The sequence below is a fragment of the Scyliorhinus canicula genome, chromosome 3 (assembly GCF_902713615.1).
Source record: "Scyliorhinus canicula chromosome 3, sScyCan1.1, whole genome shotgun sequence".
NCBI lineage: Eukaryota > Metazoa > Chordata > Chondrichthyes > Carcharhiniformes > Scyliorhinidae > Scyliorhinus > Scyliorhinus canicula.
Window position 1 is genome coordinate 61,903,384 of NC_052148.1, and position 18,466 is coordinate 61,921,849.

Below are 18,466 nucleotides of genomic sequence, written 5' to 3' on the forward strand. Positions count from 1 at the left end.
GCTTTGTAGCCCAAGGCTACATTCACAGTAACTTCATGGCAGTGTTAATGTAAACCTACTTGTGACACTAATAAAGATTATTAAACACAAAAAGCTTTTAAGCTACATTAAACATAGCAGCAACATATTTTATGCTTTGACACTTGTTTTCCCATCTTGCATTCTGCTCAAAATATTGTTGTAGGAAATTTGACAAATCTTTGCTTCTGATCACACATTGAAGAAATGTTATCAGTACCTTTACCAGAGCACATCAGGATATTACATTGAACAGGCCAAAAGCCAAGTTATGAAAATTTGATATAAAGAGGCTCATTATTTAGTGAAGATTTTAAAAAATGTTTGCATCACACTGCCATGAAAATAACTTAATATTATGTCACAGATAATGTCCTAATGAATAGACTATTTACCTCACTTGTTCTTATGTTCCCTTTCAAAATAATTAAGATCAATTGAACTCTAAAGCCAACTAGCCCTTCTTGTATAAAAAATGCCAATAGTTTCACTTTTTAAACATCAGATTTCACAGGAATTAATTTTAAAAGAGAAATGCAATAAAATTAACTAAGTTCAGTTGGCCAAAACTCTTACCCCATTCCAATTAAAGATTAAAAGCCCGAACAGTTGGGGTTGGGACAATCTAAGATCATATTTTTGGAATGTATACATTCTTTTTTAAGATGCGTCTTTTCAATGCATTCTTTCCACATTCCCTCAGCCCCTTCTGTGATCATTTGCAAATGTCTACGATAAGGTTTTCACCTTTTGCGTCTCACCCTCTTCCCACAACAATACAGCTGAAATAAAAGTTATTAATGGAGTGGTAGATTGAACATCTAAACTATTATTCCATAGTGTGACACCCAAGCCTCAAAGACACAGGACTCAAGTTGCTTGATATTTTCAGTTGTTCAAAAGCAAATTTCAGTGCTTCCAAAATCCAGCAGCCTTACCTTTCTCTCTGAAAGTTTCTGCTCCAGCTGGAATCAAAACAAAAATTGCGGCTGTAATGATTACAAGGCATAGGCGGGAGGTAAAACCAATCATCTGAAATGGGAACAAAATAATTGAAGTGAATGGATAATCGAAAAACACAACAGAATTAATTTAACTCACAGATACAGCTAATACCTGCCCAGTTTAAAAGGGACTTTGAACAAACTCTGACTGTCTGAAATTACATGTGTACAGGAAATCACCACACCACAGAATATCCTGGCACCTAGCTGCTAAAGTATTGACCTTTTCTCTTCTATCATAAAATAATAGAGAAACACCAGTGCTCGTAAAACTTTTCAGGCAAGAGCATGTTAAGGCTTTAGTTGTCAAGCAGAGAGATATGGAAAAAGTATTGAATTACTAATTTCCCAGATATTTTTGAACTACACTACATTAGTCTCCTCAAGAGTAGGATTTTGTTTCTTATTTATACCTTTAGAAATGATACACCTTAATACTACTAAACAATACAGGAAGCAATTCCATCATGAGAATAGTGGTTAAAATGACCACATCATACCATTACTTACATTAAAGCATTAAAAAGCATATAATGATCAAGATATTCACATGCACTGAAGTTCCATTTGGGATTAGACTAAACTGCAATAAGAACCATCACATTCCCTTATACAAAAACAGAAAAGGGTCCATAGTCAGACACTCTCACTATATAACGGAAACTTACTGTAAGAAGAGATGTAGTTTTAAGTGATCCATGTTTGTATTGTTAAACATCAGAAATAAGGTACACATTTAAGTGGGATTTAATTTACTGTTTCTGTGTAAGGAATGATAAACCTATAGTTAGATTCATGCTAGACAAAGGTGTTTGTATGTGTGGGGATTGGTTAAGTTCAAATTCCTGTTCCATTGTTATTTGAGAGTGCGTGAAAAAAACTAGAGGTAGACATTGTTGCTTAGCAACCAGAGCACTTGTTTTTTGAATGTAGCATTCAGCTGTATCCAAAGAAGTTGCTTATAGATGGATAGAGAGGGACCTCTCTCTCAGCTTTGCAAGAAAAAGCATACCTGGAGTAATGGTGAATAAAACAAGTGCATGAAACTTAAAGAACAGCTAGTTAAGAAAACTAGAGAAATTTTAAAGAGTTTCCACGAAATCTGAAGTTAGAAGAACAAAGAGGGACTGGAAAGAGAGTACCGTTCAGTAAAGACACAGATAAGTTGAAAGGTAGCTGGTTCATGAGAGACCAGAAAGATATCTAAAGTTGTGAGATTTTACCACAGTTCATGAGATATTATTTTAAATAATTGTGAAAATTGGCAGCTGGATCTCGGAGTTGGTATAAAAGCATTGAAGACAAAGGAAACCTGACAGGTTCATTGTTAAAAGTGGAGCGAAAATTTTGTTTTAAAAGGGACATTGTAATACAACTGATGGAAAGCAGTGTTTGAAAGAAGATTTAAATATATGGCCTTTTGAGAGTGGAGTTTGGAAGCAGTCATGTGATTTGGGGGATTGCGAGAAGATATCCATAGAAGATTGGTTCAGTGGAATCGGCCATCTGGTTTCATAGTGGTGTGTTATCATTTGTAAAGCTAAGAGGGGAGTAAAAGAGTATTGTTATAAGTAAACTTTTCAAGTTTAATTCGTTTTTTAAAATTTGTTTTTATTCAAAATGTTTCAATAATTTTTACAAATCACTTACAAAAAGAAAAACAACAAAAAGAAAACATAACAATGAAACAGAAAACAACTTAATCATTTGACAGTTTAACCATTTAACAAGATGAGGTGGGGTATTTGCCCTTTACAAATGAAATCCATCCACCACCCAAGCCACCCCCCCACCCCTTCTGGTTTGCTGCTACTGCTGACCTCCACCTAACGTTCCGCGAAAAAGTCAAGGAACGGTTGCCACCGCCTGGAGAACCCCTGCAAGGACCCTCGCAAGGCAAACTTCATCCTTGAGAAATTCCGCCATATCGCTGACCCAAGCCTCTACGCTTGGGGGTTTCACATCCCTCCACATTAACAAGAGCCGTCGCCGGGCTACCAAGGAGTTTAATTAGTTTTTAACAAGAAAAAAATATTAGCGGTTCTGTGACTTACTTCCACCATGTTTTCTTAAAAAAGTAAAGCGTTACGTTTTCTGAGCCAGCGTTTCATTTGAATTCTTCCTGTCCCGTAGTAACACCAATTGGGATCATAACACCACACAGATCAATTTTACCAAATTGGATTAGTGCAAGGCTATTGTTCACTAGGCTCTGTATCCGACAGTAACACTTGCGCCACAAACTTTTGATAGTTCCATGTAACGGCATCCTTCTTTGCTCACATAATACCTTCGCCTTTTTTTTAAATGGGAAAGAAAAAGAGTGAAAAAAAATGATCTTACCATGAAACCATTGTCGATTGTCATATAAAAAAAAATCTGATTTGATTTATTTCACTGTTCACTATATCTGGTTCACTAATGTCCTTTATGGAAGGAAATCTGCATAGATACATACATAGAACCTACAGTGCAGAAGGAGGCTATTCGGTACATCAAGTCTGCACTGACTGGAGGGGTTATGGGGATATGGTGACCTCACTTCCACCCTATCCCCATAACCCCTCCTAACATTTTTTGGACACTAAGGGCAATTTAGCATGGCCAATCCACCTAATATGTCTTTGGACTGTGGGAGGAAACTGGAGCATCTGGAGGAATTCCACGCAGACATGGGGAGAACGTGCAGACTCTGCATAGATAGTGACCCAGCAGGGAATCGAACCTGGGACCCTGGCGTTGTAAAGCCACAGTACTAGCCACATGTGCTACCATGTTGCCCTTGTCATCCTTACTTGCTCTGGCCTACATGTGACTCCAGATCCACAGCAATGTGGTTGATTCTTCAATGCCTTCGGAAATGGGCAGTAAATACTGGTCCAGCCAGCAACATCCACATCCCGTGAATGGATAGAAAAGTGCAGTCAATAATCACAATTTTACGTGGTTCATTATTAGCAATTAAAGTTCTGATGAAAGGGTATTGACCTGTTCCTCTCACTTCAGGCTCATTTACCAGTGTTTCAAGCATTTCCTGTTTTATTACAATGTTAAAAAATTAAGTGCTTTTAAAACATAGCAACAAAATGGACCAAACCTTGAATGTATCAATAAACAAGCACAAGATACGCTCTTTAACAACAAACATGGAATGCTACTTTACTCTGGCTTCAGCCTCACACATTCTCTTGTTCCTATCCTCCACTCTCAGGGCACGATCTAATGGAAAAGTTTCTAAGTATCACATGCGGCGGATTTTGCCGGGGGTTTCCCGCTGTCTCTATGGGCGAGTTTCCCACCGCACTCCAACTGCATTTAGTCAAATTTTCAGGCCCTGGGGAGTTTCTCCCTGGTCAAACCCACACGTAGAATTTTTTCATCACTGGGAGCTGGACTCACTGGCCAGACTGACTCTCGAGAGATCAGGCTACCATTTTGAAAGGGTGTCCTGATCTTTAAGAGGGCTTGTGGGTCCCCCAAATCCCCCCACCTCCCTTCACCACGCATGGGCAATATCAACCCCAACACATTGGCATGATTCCAACCACCCCCCCCCCCCCCCCCCCCCCCCAAGGTGATCACACCCTTCTTTGGTGTTGATAAGTCTTTTCAGGCATTCACATAGACCCTTTCGCGCTCCCCCCGCCCTTCCAGGACCCCTGCCCTTCACCCCTCCCAACCTTCCAGAGGCCCCTTTATAACCGCCCTGCACCCCCCGCCTCATCCTTCATACCCCTCCTCCTCCACCTTCCTTTCATGGGCATGGCTCCCCCCAGGCCCTAACCTTTGGCAGTGCCAGCCTGGCATCCAGGCAACCTGGCATTGCCACCCTGGCACCGCTCCTCACGGCTTTGCAGTGCTACGGCTTTGCAGAGGCTCCTGGGTGGTCAGGGTTAGGGTCAGGGGGCCACCGTGCCCCAACCCTGACCACCCAGGAGCCTCCGATGGCTTGCGAGACTCTTCTGTGTACCATTCCGCCTGGTCCACGTTTGTGTGGACCAATACTGAATGGAGCCCAGCTCGGGACACCCTGGGGAGGCCATTAGATTCTGGGAATACGGTAAATCCCAGGTGAGCATGTCCAAGGGGGTTTGAAACTTACTTAAGCGTGCGAGGCTTCATCATACCCATTGTGGGCGGTTATCCTGATTTAAGAATAAAATGCAAAAATTTTTAAATACCATGCACATCAGACTGCATTTTTAATTCCAGGATCTGATCCTGATGCCAGGTGAAGTACAGACCCAGAAGGAACAGTGGAGAAGGTTTGAGGACACTCAATTAAGATGCCGCCACAGGGAACCACACCCAATTAGGAAAGAGAATTTGAGGGTTGATAGGAGCGCCTGTGTCTCTGCACAATCTGCAGCTGCATCGGGAGGGGTAGGGTGCTGCTCCTGTAGTTGGGAAATTGAAGAGTACCTCAAGATGGAGGTGCCCTCCAAAAATCTGTTAATAATACAAGATATAATGTGACCACAGCTACCAGGGGCGGAATTCTCCGAACCCCCGGCGTCAATCCCACCCCCGCCATGTCCCGAATTCTCCGTTCCCTGAGATTCGGCAGGGGCGGGAATCGCACCGGTCAGCGGGCCGCCCGCGGCGATTCTCCGGCCCGCGATAGGGCGAAGTCCCACTGCTGACAGGCCTTTCCCACCGGCGTGGTTTAAACCACCTACCTGACCGGTGGGATTGGCGGCGCAGGCGGGCTCCGGGGTGGGAGGGCGATGCGCGGGGCGATCTGACCCCGTGGGGTGCCCCCACGGTGGCCTGGCCCGCGATCGGCGCCCACCAATCGGCGGGCGGACCTGTGCCGTGGGGGCACTCTTTTTCTTCCGCCTCTGCCATGGCCTTCACCATGGCGGAGGCGGAAGAGATCCCCTCCCTTGCGAATGTACCGGTATGATGTCAGCAGGTGCTGACACTCCGGCGCATGCGCGGACTTACGCCCCAGCTGCCGTGGCGCCAAAGGCCATGCACGACAGCCGGCGGAGTGGGAACCACTCCAGCGCGGGCCTAGCCCCTCAGTGTGAGGGCTTGGCCCCTAAAGGTGCGGAGAATGTTTGGGGCGGCCCAACGGCGGAGTGGTTCACGCCACTCCGACATGCTAGGACCCCCCGCCCCGCCGGTAGGGGAGAATCCCGGCCCTTGTCATCATTACACAGAAGACCCCTTCCACAGGATGATCGGCAACTGCGGCCCTCGCAGCCAGCAGATCTATACTGGACTTTTTGCATTTCTGCACCCCTGCTCCCCCCCCCCCCAGCCACTGGAAGATCAGTTCCATTAAATCTACACATTCCAGCTACACTGGGCAGATCATCTGCAATTTGTTAAATCAAAGCGATACTTTAGGTGGCCTAACAAGCTCCCCACCATGATGGGAGAGTAGCCAACAACCAGAAGCCAACTCCCCGAAAGTGAACTGGAATTTGCTGACAGACTGGCACTCCAGCAGCTAGCGAGTAATTGCCAGTACGTCTGCCTCCAGCACACCTGCACCGCATAATGAAAATACTGCCCAACTAGGAGAATTTTAGAAAGTCCCATCAATTGTGAATTAGCAACCTATTTTATCACACCTGATCTTCTTCATCATCATCCATTTTGCACTACTTTCCAGGAATAATGTTCACCCAAGACTTTGGCTTCGATTATAAACCTCACAGATCGGTAGGAAAGGATCAGGCGAGGGCTTAAACTCCCAACCTTCAAATTCCTCCCCCCAACCCAGCAACAAAATATTTATGGAAGAAATACAACATGGCTCCCACTAACAAAGAAAAAGTAGGGAAAACAAATCCAGGGCTCCAGACATGGTGTAAAAAAATGACATTGGTACCTCTGCTGGCAAAACTGAATACTCACTGCCAGTTGAATTAATACAAGTTTATTATAGCTATGTGTCCATTTAACTAGTGACACAAGTTTTTACAAAAGTGGAGGATCTGGAGATCAGGTCAAGGCGGTTGCACCTCAGGTTGGTGGGGCTGCGGAGGAAGTAGAGGGCTTGTAATCGATCGGGTAATTTTTCAGCGATGTTTTCTCGGCTGGTGCGATGGGATGAAGTGTTCTCCCCTCTGGAGTTGGCTAGAACCCATTGGGTGCTTAGGCAGAAGCCACGGCCGAGGCTTTCACAGTTATGAAAGGAAGGAGGGGGTCTCGGAGTTAGCGAAAAAGTCTGGAATATTGACTGGGACGGGCGCGTGTTGTGGCTGCATCAGGACATTGAGACTGAACTGGCGAGAGGCGTGTGGCCTTCAACAAGGCGAAGGTGGTGGTTTACAGCAAGGATGTGCAATTTGGTAAGGTGCACCGAGCACAATTGTGGGTCACAATAGACTCAAAAGATTACTTTTTCTACACGCCGGAGGTGAAGAGATCATCCTCAGAGAGAAGAAACTTGGGTCGGTCTGACGAGGACTGTTCCGAACTCTTGCAGTGTCCTCATGCCTCTTTGTTATATTTATCTTTCGGCGGGGCGGTAAAAAGGGGGAATTGCAATGTTCCTTAGAGGGGAGAGAAGCTTGTTACAGTTGTTGCAGTTTGGGCACATTGGTGGGGGAAGTGGGTCAGAGGGATGGGGTAATGGAGGGGGACCCTGGGTGGGAGTCACTTTCTGAGCAGCAAGGAGGGGAGATGGTGAGCGAATGGGAGTGGAGTGGGGATGGTGGGGGGTTGGACCAGGTTGTGAGGGGCACCATGGGTCTAGTTGTTTGTTTGGCAGGGGTGATATGGGGAAGATTTTGGTGACAGGCAGTCAGCAAACCTGGATGGTGTCGGGGGGGGGGGTTGTCCACCCAAGGTGTGGAGCTGGATGCCACCTTTGGTGAACCTGGGACTGAGGAATCTGTGTAGGGGTACTTTATCCTGGTGGGGATGGCCGACTCGAGGAGGGACGGACCCCCGACCAGGGACCAGGTTAGTCACCTGAGCAGGGCCTGATGAGAGGGCAACAGTTTTTCCCATTTAAAGTATTTGGGGGCTGATCTGGTGTTCCTACAAGAGATTCACCGACGCGTCCAGCCAGAGGATGGTTTTCAGCCAGGAACGGTTTTGGCCAATTAATGAGTCATTCCATGATGGTTACCGGTATACTGGCAGGGATGTCCGTGGTGTTGGTGAACCTGTATGCCCCAAATCGGGATGATTATTGGCTGCAATTCTGGAATTAGATACACTCAATTGATTTTTTATTTTGTTGCGCGGGGGCGGGGGGGGGGATATTTTTAATCGTCTGTTGGAGCACTCAAGACCGGGGATAGCAAAGGTGTTAGCTAAGTTCATGGAGGAGACGGGTGATAAAGAATTTTCGTTTTTTACCCCCCCTGGTGCACAAGGGGCTGAATTCTCCTACCCCTCCGGTGCATTTTCCGACGCCGGTTTTCGGGCGAGGGGAAGGGGCGATGCCGCTCGGGGGCCGTTGGAAGCGCCCCCCCCCCCCCCCCCCCCCCCCCGGGCAATTCTCCGGGCCCCGATGGGCCGAGTGGCCACCTGTTTTTGGCCAGTCCCTCCGGCGTGGATTGGACATTGTCCCACATGGCGGGACCTGGCAGGTAAGATGGCTGGTGCGGTCCACGCGGTGGGGAGGCGGGGGGATCTGGCCCCAGGGGGGACCCCCACCGTGGCCTGGCCTGCGTACTGGGGCCCACCAATCTGCGGGCGGGCCTAAGACCATAAGACATAGGAGTGGAAGTAAGGCCATTCGACCCATCGAGTCCACTCCGCCATTCCATCATGGCTGATGGGCATTTCAACTCCACCTACCAGCATTCTCCCCGTAGCCCTTAATTTGTGCCGTGGGGGCACTCCTTCCTTCCACGCCAGCCCCTGTAGGGCTCCGCCATCGCTGGCGCGGAGAAGACGCCCCCCCCCCACGCATGCGCCAGAATACGCCTGCTGGTCTCTGCATGCGCGGAACCACGCCAGCGGTTCTGCGCATGTTCCTACTCGCGCAGTCCCTTCGGTGCCGGCTGGTGTGGAGCTAGCCCCTCTGCCGCCGGCCTAGCCCCCAGAAGTGAGGAGAATTCTGCTACTTCCGGTCGGCCCGACGCCGGAATGGTTTGCGTTCGTGTTTTTGATGCCAGCGTCGGGCCATCATGCCGATCGCAGAGAATCCCGCCTCAGATGTACTGGAGGATTGACCTCTTTGTCATGGGTAGGACCCAGCTCCCGGGGCTGGAAAATGCAGAATATCAGCAGTGGTTATTTCTGACCACTCGCCGCACTTTGTGCGCTTGAAGTTGGAGATGGGTGGGGCGCAGTGCACGGGATGAGGGCTGGATGGAGGTCTGTTATCTGATACTGGATTTTGCGGGAAGATTGAGGGCCATAAAGGAGTGTGTTCACTTCAATTAGAACGGGATGGTCTCGCCTTCTACTTTATGGGAGGCATTAAATGGTGCGATTTGGTGGGTGGGGGGGGGGGGGGGGGGGTCATCTTGGACAAAGCATTCAAAGATAGGGAGACCGGGAAGGAGCGTCAGGAGCTGATGGACAAGATTCAGCATGTAGATCGGGACTGGCCCAATACTGTAGTTATGGGAGCGCAGAAAGCAGCAGCAAATGCAATTTGACCTGTTATCCATGGATTGCATGGGGCATCAACTGCGACCTGTGTTGTTCCTTGTGTCTTAATAAAGCTCGTAGTCTTGAAGTTGAAGTAGATGCTTCATTGTAAGTTTGTTCTCTCTTCAGTGCTTAACTTAAAGTTACATCGATGCTGCTTGTCTATGTCTAGCTACCAGTTCCCGTCCTGTGAAGTGTGTCCTGACTTCCTGTTCGTCTGTATTTATATCTCTCCTGTGCTCCCTCTAGTGCTTGCTCAGTAGTATTGCATCTACACAGATATACAATCACCACATCCCCCCTTTTTTCTTTACATATTTACTGTACATTGTTAAAGAAAATTGTACAAAACAGTTAGATTACTTATATGTGTATCTATACAAGTGATGATGATATTGGATATTTTACAAAGCCAATTAATATTTATGAGTCCAATCTTAATAAAAACATTAATGAGTCCAAACTTGATGAATTTGCTCATTGAGTTTTTTCTTTTTCGTTGTTGACATGGTGATATTGATATTGCAACTCCGTTGTGAATGTTGTCGGTGTTCTTGTTTTTTTTTAAGTAACCAATGCGTCATCCCGAGGTGTTTGAATGGTCGAACCACTGATGTTGACTGACATGGACTTTTTTCTGTGCTTGTGGTATCGATTTAGTATGTCATCTGCCTTGAAAGCTGGTGTGCTTGCTTATTCTGGAGCAGATGTGAGTTTGTGAGATTCGTTGTCATCCCATGGCATGTTTGTAGTCTTGTCATTGTTTTGCAGTGTACTGTTGCATTATCTTTCACGTGCAGAGTTGTACTATTTTGTACAAGTCGTAGTTTCATTGTTGTTGTTTCTGTCTTTGTTGTTTTCATTGTCGTTCTTGTTGTTGTTTTTGTCGTTTGTCTTGGTTCTTGTGCTTGTTGTTGTCTTTGTTATGCTTCTTGTTGCTTTTGTTGTTCTTGTAGTTTTTGTTGTTGTGCTTGTAGTTTTTGTTGTTGCTCTTGTTTCTGCAGTGCTTCTTGCGATTTTTGTTGTTCTTATTGCGCTTCATGTTGCTTTTGTTCTTGCTGTTGTTGTTCTTGTTTCTGCTCTGCTTCTTGTGGGTTTTGTTTTTCTTGTTGTGCTCAATGAGTGTCCCGTGTGGATAATTTGAGTCATTGTCACAGTTATTGGTGCGAGTGTCCTTTGTGGTATCTGTTACATTGAACGTTTCGTCTAGAGAATGGTGAGAATGATCTGATGTTGCAGTGATGCTGGTGACATCAGTCATTTGTGGTGGATTTGATTCCTCTTCTTTGCTTCCTTTGTACTCTTCTATAGTCATCCGTGGTGGATTTAATTCCTCTTCTTTGCTTTCTTGGTGCTCCTCTTCTGGAGTCAAGTTCTTCACAATTTCATTTTCTTGTTGGTCTTGGTGCTCCTCTTCTGGAGTCAAAATCTTCACGATTTCTATTGACGTGGTCTCTCTGGACTCTTGGTGCTCCTCTTCTGGAGTCAAAATCTTCATGATTTCTATTGACGTGGTCTCTCTGGACTCTTGGTGCTCCTCTTCTGGAGTCAAAATCTTCACGATTTCTATTGACGTGGCCTCTCTGGACTCTTGGTGCTCCTCTTCTGGAGTCAAAATCTTCAAGATTTCAATTGACGTGGTCTCTCTGGACTCATGAGTGGCCCTACTCTGTGCGTCTGTACAGACGAGCTGAGATCTGTCAGTCTCGCTGTGATCCTGCACCCCCTGTATGTCGAGTGTGATCACATTGTCACTGTTTTTGCATGCAGTGGGTAGATTTACATTGTCTTCTTCTTGATTATGTGAGCTTGGTAGACTTTCATAGTCTGCTTGTGGTTGCTCAGATACGGTGGGTTGACCTTCATGGTCTTGTTCATGCATGGTGTTCGCTTGGGAGTGTTTGCTTGCTTCCATTTTGGAGTCTTTCAACGAGCTGTCTGTGGAGGCTCACGTCACTCTCTTTGTGGAGTCTTTCATCGCTCTCTCTGTGGAGCCTGTCATCGCTCTCTCTGTGGAGTCTCTCTGTGCTCTCTGTGTGGCGTCGTCTTAGTCTTGGGTATTGCTGTCATCCAATGTATCGACGATCTGCCATGGCACCACGGTGTTGGATTCAGCAACCATGAGTAGAGTCGTGTTGAGCTTTGCGACCATGTTGCTGATGCTGTGATCAACATATCCGAATAACTCAGCCATGTCTGAGTAGTATTGTTCGAAAAACAAATCATTTTTTGTTTCGGATTTGGTATTGTTTTCTTCATCTTTTTTTGTTTTGGAATTATTTTTGTTCTCTTCACTTTGGGTGGTGCAGACTGTTTGTTCCAGGGTGTTGTGAGAGTTATTTTCAACTGCTGGTGTAAGTTCAGGCGTGTTTCTGGCTTTTGAGGTAAGAAAATTGGGTTTTACAGCTTTAAGTTTCTTGTTTTTAATTTGCGGGCATTTCCCTTTTAAGTGGGCGTGGTCCGGGTCCTCAGACATCATGACGCTCGTGACGTCATGTGTAGGAATCGATTGTGCATGCGCAAATCGGTCTTCCTTTACTGTGCGGTTTTGTGTCCACTGTGCACGTTCCTTTCAACTGGGCATGCGCAGCTTGCGCATGCGCAGAACGCAAAACGGCTGATTTTAATTGCGCATGCGCGGCTTCTGTTTCCTGCGCATGCGCAGACATGGATTTTTGTTCTTTGTTTCCCAGAGACTGTGAAATGTGCTCAGATGCCATTTTACAGTGGATTTCAGCGTTGTTTCTTTCTAAAAATTTCAAGTTACTTTTTCCTTTCGATCTGGACTGGATGTCAGCGTTTTGTCTTTGTGAGAAGTTCCAGTTACTTTTTCCTTTCGATCTGGACTTTTCACTCGCGATTTCTAGACTGAACCCTTTCTGTTCTGATAGTGATTGTTTGAGTTTTGCATCACTCAGTCCCTGTGCAGTTTGGTCTTTTGAGCATACAGTACTGTTCAAATTTCATACAGTGCTCTTCAATTTTTTTTAGTATTATTTCTAGTTTGGTGCTGTCTTCATCTTTCAAGTATTTAAAGCAATTATAGGTTTCTCTAGCTTCATGTCCTGTGATGAGCAGTGCTATTTTCATTTCGTCTGAGGCTGCTTCTAAATCATTAGCTATGATATATAAATCGAACGTTTGTTTAAATCTTTTCCAGGCATTACTTAAATTACCGATTATGTTCAGCTGAGCTGGGGTTCCAACCAATATCATCGAATTAGCGAAGTCTTCCCAAGTCGAATGTCTGGTAGGAGTTTTCCTTGCCATTTTGGTCTTTGTGTCTGCAGCTTGTGTAATCTTGTAGTAAGCGTCTGAAGCCACTCTTGGTATCATGTGTTGTTCCTTGTGTCTTAATAAAGCTCGTAGTCTTGAAGTTGAAGTAGATGCTTTATTGTAAGTTTGTTCTCTCTTCAGTGCTTAACTTAAAGTTACATCGATGCTGCTCGTCTATGTCTTGCTGCCAGTTCCCATTCTGTGAAATGTGTCCTGACTTCCTGTTCGTCTGTATTTATATCTCTCTTGTGCTCCCTCTTGTGCTTGCTCAGTTGGATTGCATCTACACAGATATACAATCACCACACGACCCTTAAAGGGGGTGGAATATGAATTGGGGAAAAGGCTAGCCATCTTCTTGTTCATCAGTTACGGTGACAAGAAGCAGCTAGGGAGATTGTGCAGGTGTGGAAGCCAAAGGTGGATTGGCTCCGACCCAGAGACGGTGAACAGGGCATTTTGGATCTTCTATGAGGGGCTTTATAAATCCGAGCTGTCAGAGGACGAGCAGGCAATGCAGGGTTTCCTCAGGTGGGGGAGGAATTGCAGGAGGAGTTGGAGTCGGAGGAGATTTGCACAGCTTTAGGAAAGATGCAGATGGGGAAGGCATTGGAGCCAGACAGGATCCCAGTATAATTTTTAAAAGTTCACAGATCAGTGGGTCCCGTTTGTGTTGGGGATGTTAACGAATCACTGGCGCAGTGTTCTTTCCCAGAGACATTGGGGCACGTGTCCATCTCCCACCCCCTGAAGAAGGACAAGGACCCCACAGAGTGTGAGTTGTACCGTCCACGTTTGTTGCTCAATGTGGTTGCAAAGCTTTTGGCTAAGGTCTCAGCGTTGAGGTTGGAGTTTTGTCTCCCAGAGGTAGTGGGAAAGGATCAGACAGGATTTGTGAAGGGCAGAAAACTTTTGTACAACGTGAGGCAGTTACTCAACTTGACGGTACAGCCAGAGATAATTGTGTCTTTGGAAGCAGGAAAGCGTTTGATATGGTGGAGTGGTCCTTGTCCTGGCGAAGTTTGGGCTGGGTCTGTGCAATGGATGTGGCTGTTACATGAAGCTCCAACTGTTAGTGTGCGCACTAACACCAAGAGCTCGGGGTCGTTTAGGCTGCACAGGGGGACGAGTCTCCTCTTTTGTTTGTGTTGGCGATCGAGCCATTAGCGAACACTTTGAAGGACTCGGATAAGTGAAGAGGAATTGTGAGGGATGGAGTAGAACTCAGGAAGTCTCTGCATGCGGACGACTTTTTGCTGTACATAAGGAGTTCGAGGCCAGTTATGGGGGATATCATGCATATATTAAAGAGGTCTGACTCATTTTTGGGGTACAAACCAAACATTGGGAAGAGCGAGTATTTTCGGGGGAGGAGCTGGATTGGGAGAGGGTGCTGCCATTTTGTTTGGCTGGGACTTATGTCTGGTATCTGGGGGTCCAGGTGAATCAGGATTAGGCACAGCTTTGCAAATTGAATTAGCCTAGCCTGGTGAGCAGGTTCAGGGCGGACCTACAGGGGTGGAATAGCCTTCCGTTGTCGTTGGTGGGCCAGGTTCAATCCATTAAGATGGAATATCTTGCCGGGATTTACGTTCTTATTTCAATGCCTACCAGTTTTTTTACCCAAGTTGTTTTTTTGGGGATGGAGCGGCTCATAATGGACTACCTATGGGCAGGGTGAACTCCTATGATTCGGAGGAGGGTCCTACAAAGGGATAGGCAGGCAGAGGGTTTGGCGTTGGGTATTTGTTGTTTTATTATTGGGCAGCAAATGCGGATAAGGTGTTGGGTGGTGTGGGGACTAGATGTTACTTAGTTGCGGACGGAGTAGGCGTCGTGCAACGGGTCTAGCTTTGGAGGCGCTGGTGACGACATCTCTGACGTTTGCTCCAGTAAAATATTCTTTGAATCTGGTGGTCGTCTCCACTTTGAAAACATGGCGGCAACTCCATCAGCACTTTAAGTTGAGGACAGTGTTCAAGTTGGGCCCCTATCTCTAGGAATCATTTGTTTGAGGCGGTGAAATTGGATGCCGCATTTGGAGTGGGGAAAGGTAAGATGCTAGAGAGGTGAAGTATTTGTTTCTAGAGTGGCACGTTAAAGGAGAAAGCAGAACTTGGGGGACAGGGGAATTTATGTTCAAATATGGGACTTTGTTGAGTGGACTTTTCCAACAGCGCCACCATCCACTTTATTAGAGAGAATACTCTCCTGTGCTGGGTCGAAGAGGGCAGCACATCCAGGATGTATGGACGCATGTGGGGGAAGAGCAGGTTTCGGTAGAAGAGGTGAAGGCCACGTGGGAGGAGGAGCTGGGACCTATCTTAGACGAGGAGGTGTGGAGTGAATCCCTCTGCAGGATGAATGCTACATCATCCTGCGCAAGGTTAAGCTCGATGCAGCTCAAGGTAGTGTTTAGGGCACACCGCACCAAGGCCAGGGCGAGTTGATTTTTTTTTTGCAATTGTTGAGGATAGGTGTGAATGGTGTTCGAGGAGGCCTGCAAAACACACATTTATGCTCTGGTCCTGTCCAAAATTGGTGGGGTTTTGGGAGTCATTTTTCTGCACCATATCGGGAATCCTGCATGTTTATTTAGAGCCCTGTTCATTAGTAGCTATATTTGGGGTGTCGGACTAGCCAGAGTTAAGGACAGCCACGACGGTGGATGCTCTGCCATTTGCCTCGTTGATTGCTTGGCAGCGGATTTTGTTGCGTTGGAGGCAGGTGATGCAACCTAGTGCCTCAGCTTGGCTAGGTGACTTGATGGGCGTTTCTGTGCCTCAAGGAAGTGAAGTTCACTACGAGGGTGTTGATTGACGGGTAAATGGCATTTTTTCATATTGCATTTTAAGGAACTGGTCACTGTTAGTGGGGGCGTTGTTTGGGTTATATTTCTGTTAAGGGTGGGGAAAGATTGTTACAGATGTCGGCTGTTTGTTTCTTCCAATGTTGATACACATGCTAGTTTTGTTTTGTTGTGTAAATTTTTGGATATAAAATGTTACATGTTCAATAAAAAGATTTCCCCCCCAAAAAAAAATTATTCCAGGGAAGTGTGAAGTGATCCATTTTTATTGGAATAACAAATAAATATGAAAGGAATCACAGAATCAGAGAATCACTACAGTGCAGAAGGAAGCAATTTGGCCCATCGAGTCTGCACCGACTCTCTGAATGAGAACTCCAGTCAAGCTTAGTCTCCCACCCCTATCCCAATAACCCCTTAACCTACATGGTTTTTTTTGACATTAAGGGGGAAACTTAGCGTGGCCAATCCACCTAACCTGCATACCTTTGGACTGTGGAGGAAACCAGAGAACCCGGCGGAAACCCACGCAGCCACAGACAGTGACCCAAGACTGGAATTGAACCTGGGTGAGGCTGCAGTGCTAACCACTGTGCCACCATGCCACCCAAGGGTTCAAGGGAAGGGTGCAATTCTCACAGCATTCAGGAGCAGAGTGACCTGGATGTACATACATGTATGAATCCTTGAAGGTGGCAGGACAGGTTGAAAGAGTGGTTGAGAAAAGTATATGGTATTCTCGTTTTTATCAATAGGAGCATATGTTAGAGGCCTTCCTTTTGATTTCTCTTAGTTCCGATTTCTTTTATGTTATCCTTTTTCTTTTGGTCCGGGGATCATTAATTGAAATATACCTTTAAGTCGAGCGGAGGAAGTAAAGAAGTCATAGTTTCAAATAGCTTGACAACCGGAAAGCCATGTCCTCAAGTTATGTATGGGAAAAGGAAATCCCAAACTTGCTGGCACCCGCCAGACTGAAGAGATTCGGTTCGATTGACTGACTGGCGGCCAATGTGTTGGCCAGAGTTAGTGTTCTGTCTGGCAACAGGTATTGATTGGTTCTTGCCAGGTGAGGATTTTCAGAGAGAAGCCAGCAGAAGAACTAAGAAGCTGTGTTTTCTCCCTCTGTTTCTTTCAGCTACTGGCTGCCTGCTGTCTCGGTGAGACTACAATGAAGGCCATTACAAGCTAAAGGACTAAGCTACAGAAAAAAACTAACTAGAAGATATCCATATAAAGTCAAAGATCGCTATCTTTTATTTTTTATCAGTTTTTTTCTTCCCTCTCTACCACCTTTTCCCTCTATGTTGTCTGTGTGTATTATATATGTTATTAGAGTGGGGTAAGTTTGAAAGGCGGGGTTGGGAATTAAAAAGTAATTAACCAGTTATATTGCTGCCTATTTAGTACTAATTACTATTAAAGAATAAAAAAGCTACTTGTGTTAAATTTTACAAACCTGGTGGCTGTCATCCGGGTCAAATCAAAAACATTTGATATTTAAGTAACTTTAATTTCACTTGTGTTGGGACCCCGAATCAGGTGGGCTGGAACTGACCGTGCACTGGGCCAAGGTGCTGGGACACCGAGTATAAAAGCAAGGGAGTCATGGTGAACTTGTATAAAACAATGGTTCAGCCTCAACCAGAGAATAGGCTCCAGTTCTGGAATGTGAAGGCACTGGAGAGGGCAGAAAAGATTCACAAGAATGATTCCAATGATGAGGAATTTCAGTAACATAGAAATATTGGAGAAGTTGAGACTGTTCTCCTTGGAGAAGAGGTTTGATAGAGGTGCTCAAAATCATGAGTGGTCTGGACAGAAAAGATAGGAAGAAACTGCTCCCATTGGCAGAAGAATGGAAAACCAGATAGAAGATACTTGGCAAAAGCAGCAATGGCGACAAGAGGAAAATGTTTTTTACACAGTGAATGATTCGAATCTGGAATCACAAGAGTATATTGGAGTCAAGGTTAATTCATCCTGGAGGTTATCATTAACCATAAACTGAACTGAACTCAGAGGCTAGGAACCCTGTGGTGAGAAACTCACCTCCTGACTCCACAAAGCCTGTCCACAATTAGCAAAGTGCAAGTCAGTAGTGTGATGGAATACTCTCACTTGCTTGGATGAGTGCAGCTCCAGCAACACTGAGGAAGCTCAGCAACATCCAGGACAAAGCAGCCCGCTTGATTAGCACCCTTTTCACAAACATTCTCTCCCTCTACCACCGGCGAATAGTGGCACCCGTGTATACCATTTACAAGATGCACTGCAGGAACTCACCAAGGCTCTTGAGGCAACACCTTCCAAACACATGACCACTACCACCTTGAAGGACAATGGCAGGAGGTACATGGGAACACCATCATCTGGAAGCTCCTGTCCAAGTCACCCACTATCATGAATTGGAACAATATCACCATTCCTTCACTATTGCTCGGTTAAAATCTTGGAACTCCTTCACGAACAGCACTGTAGGTATACCTACACCACATGACTGCAGTGTTTTCAAAAAGGCAGCACACCACCACCTTCTCGAGGGCAATTGGGGATGAGCAATGAATACTGGCCTAACCAGCAATGCCCACATCCCTTGAATGAATTTTTAAAAAGGAGGCTTTCAAAAGGGCTACAAGGAGTGCAATAGGTGGCTTGCTCATTCGGAGGGCCAGAACTGACATGATGGGCTGAATGTTCTCCTTCTGTAACTATTCTACGATTCAGGAAAGAAATGTAAGTGTGTAATGACCAAAGTAGATTCTGGTCTAATATAGCTAAAATGTGTTCA

The 18,466-nt window shown here is 45.8% G+C and overlaps 1 protein-coding gene across 4 annotated transcripts in view; it reads right to left on the bottom strand.

Annotated features, from left to right (window-relative positions):
• The window catches only part of il11ra (interleukin 11 receptor, alpha), a 150,166-nt gene that overhangs the window by 117,982 nt on the left and 13,718 nt on the right, over positions 1-18,466 (bottom strand). For all 4 annotated transcript variants that reach the window (XM_038790622.1, XM_038790623.1, XM_038790621.1 and 1 more), the window contains exon 2: positions 957-1,050. In XM_038790622.1, coding sequence (XP_038646550.1) covers positions 957-1,050 — 94 coding nt within the window. The remainder of the gene's footprint in view (positions 1-956; positions 1,051-18,466) is intronic.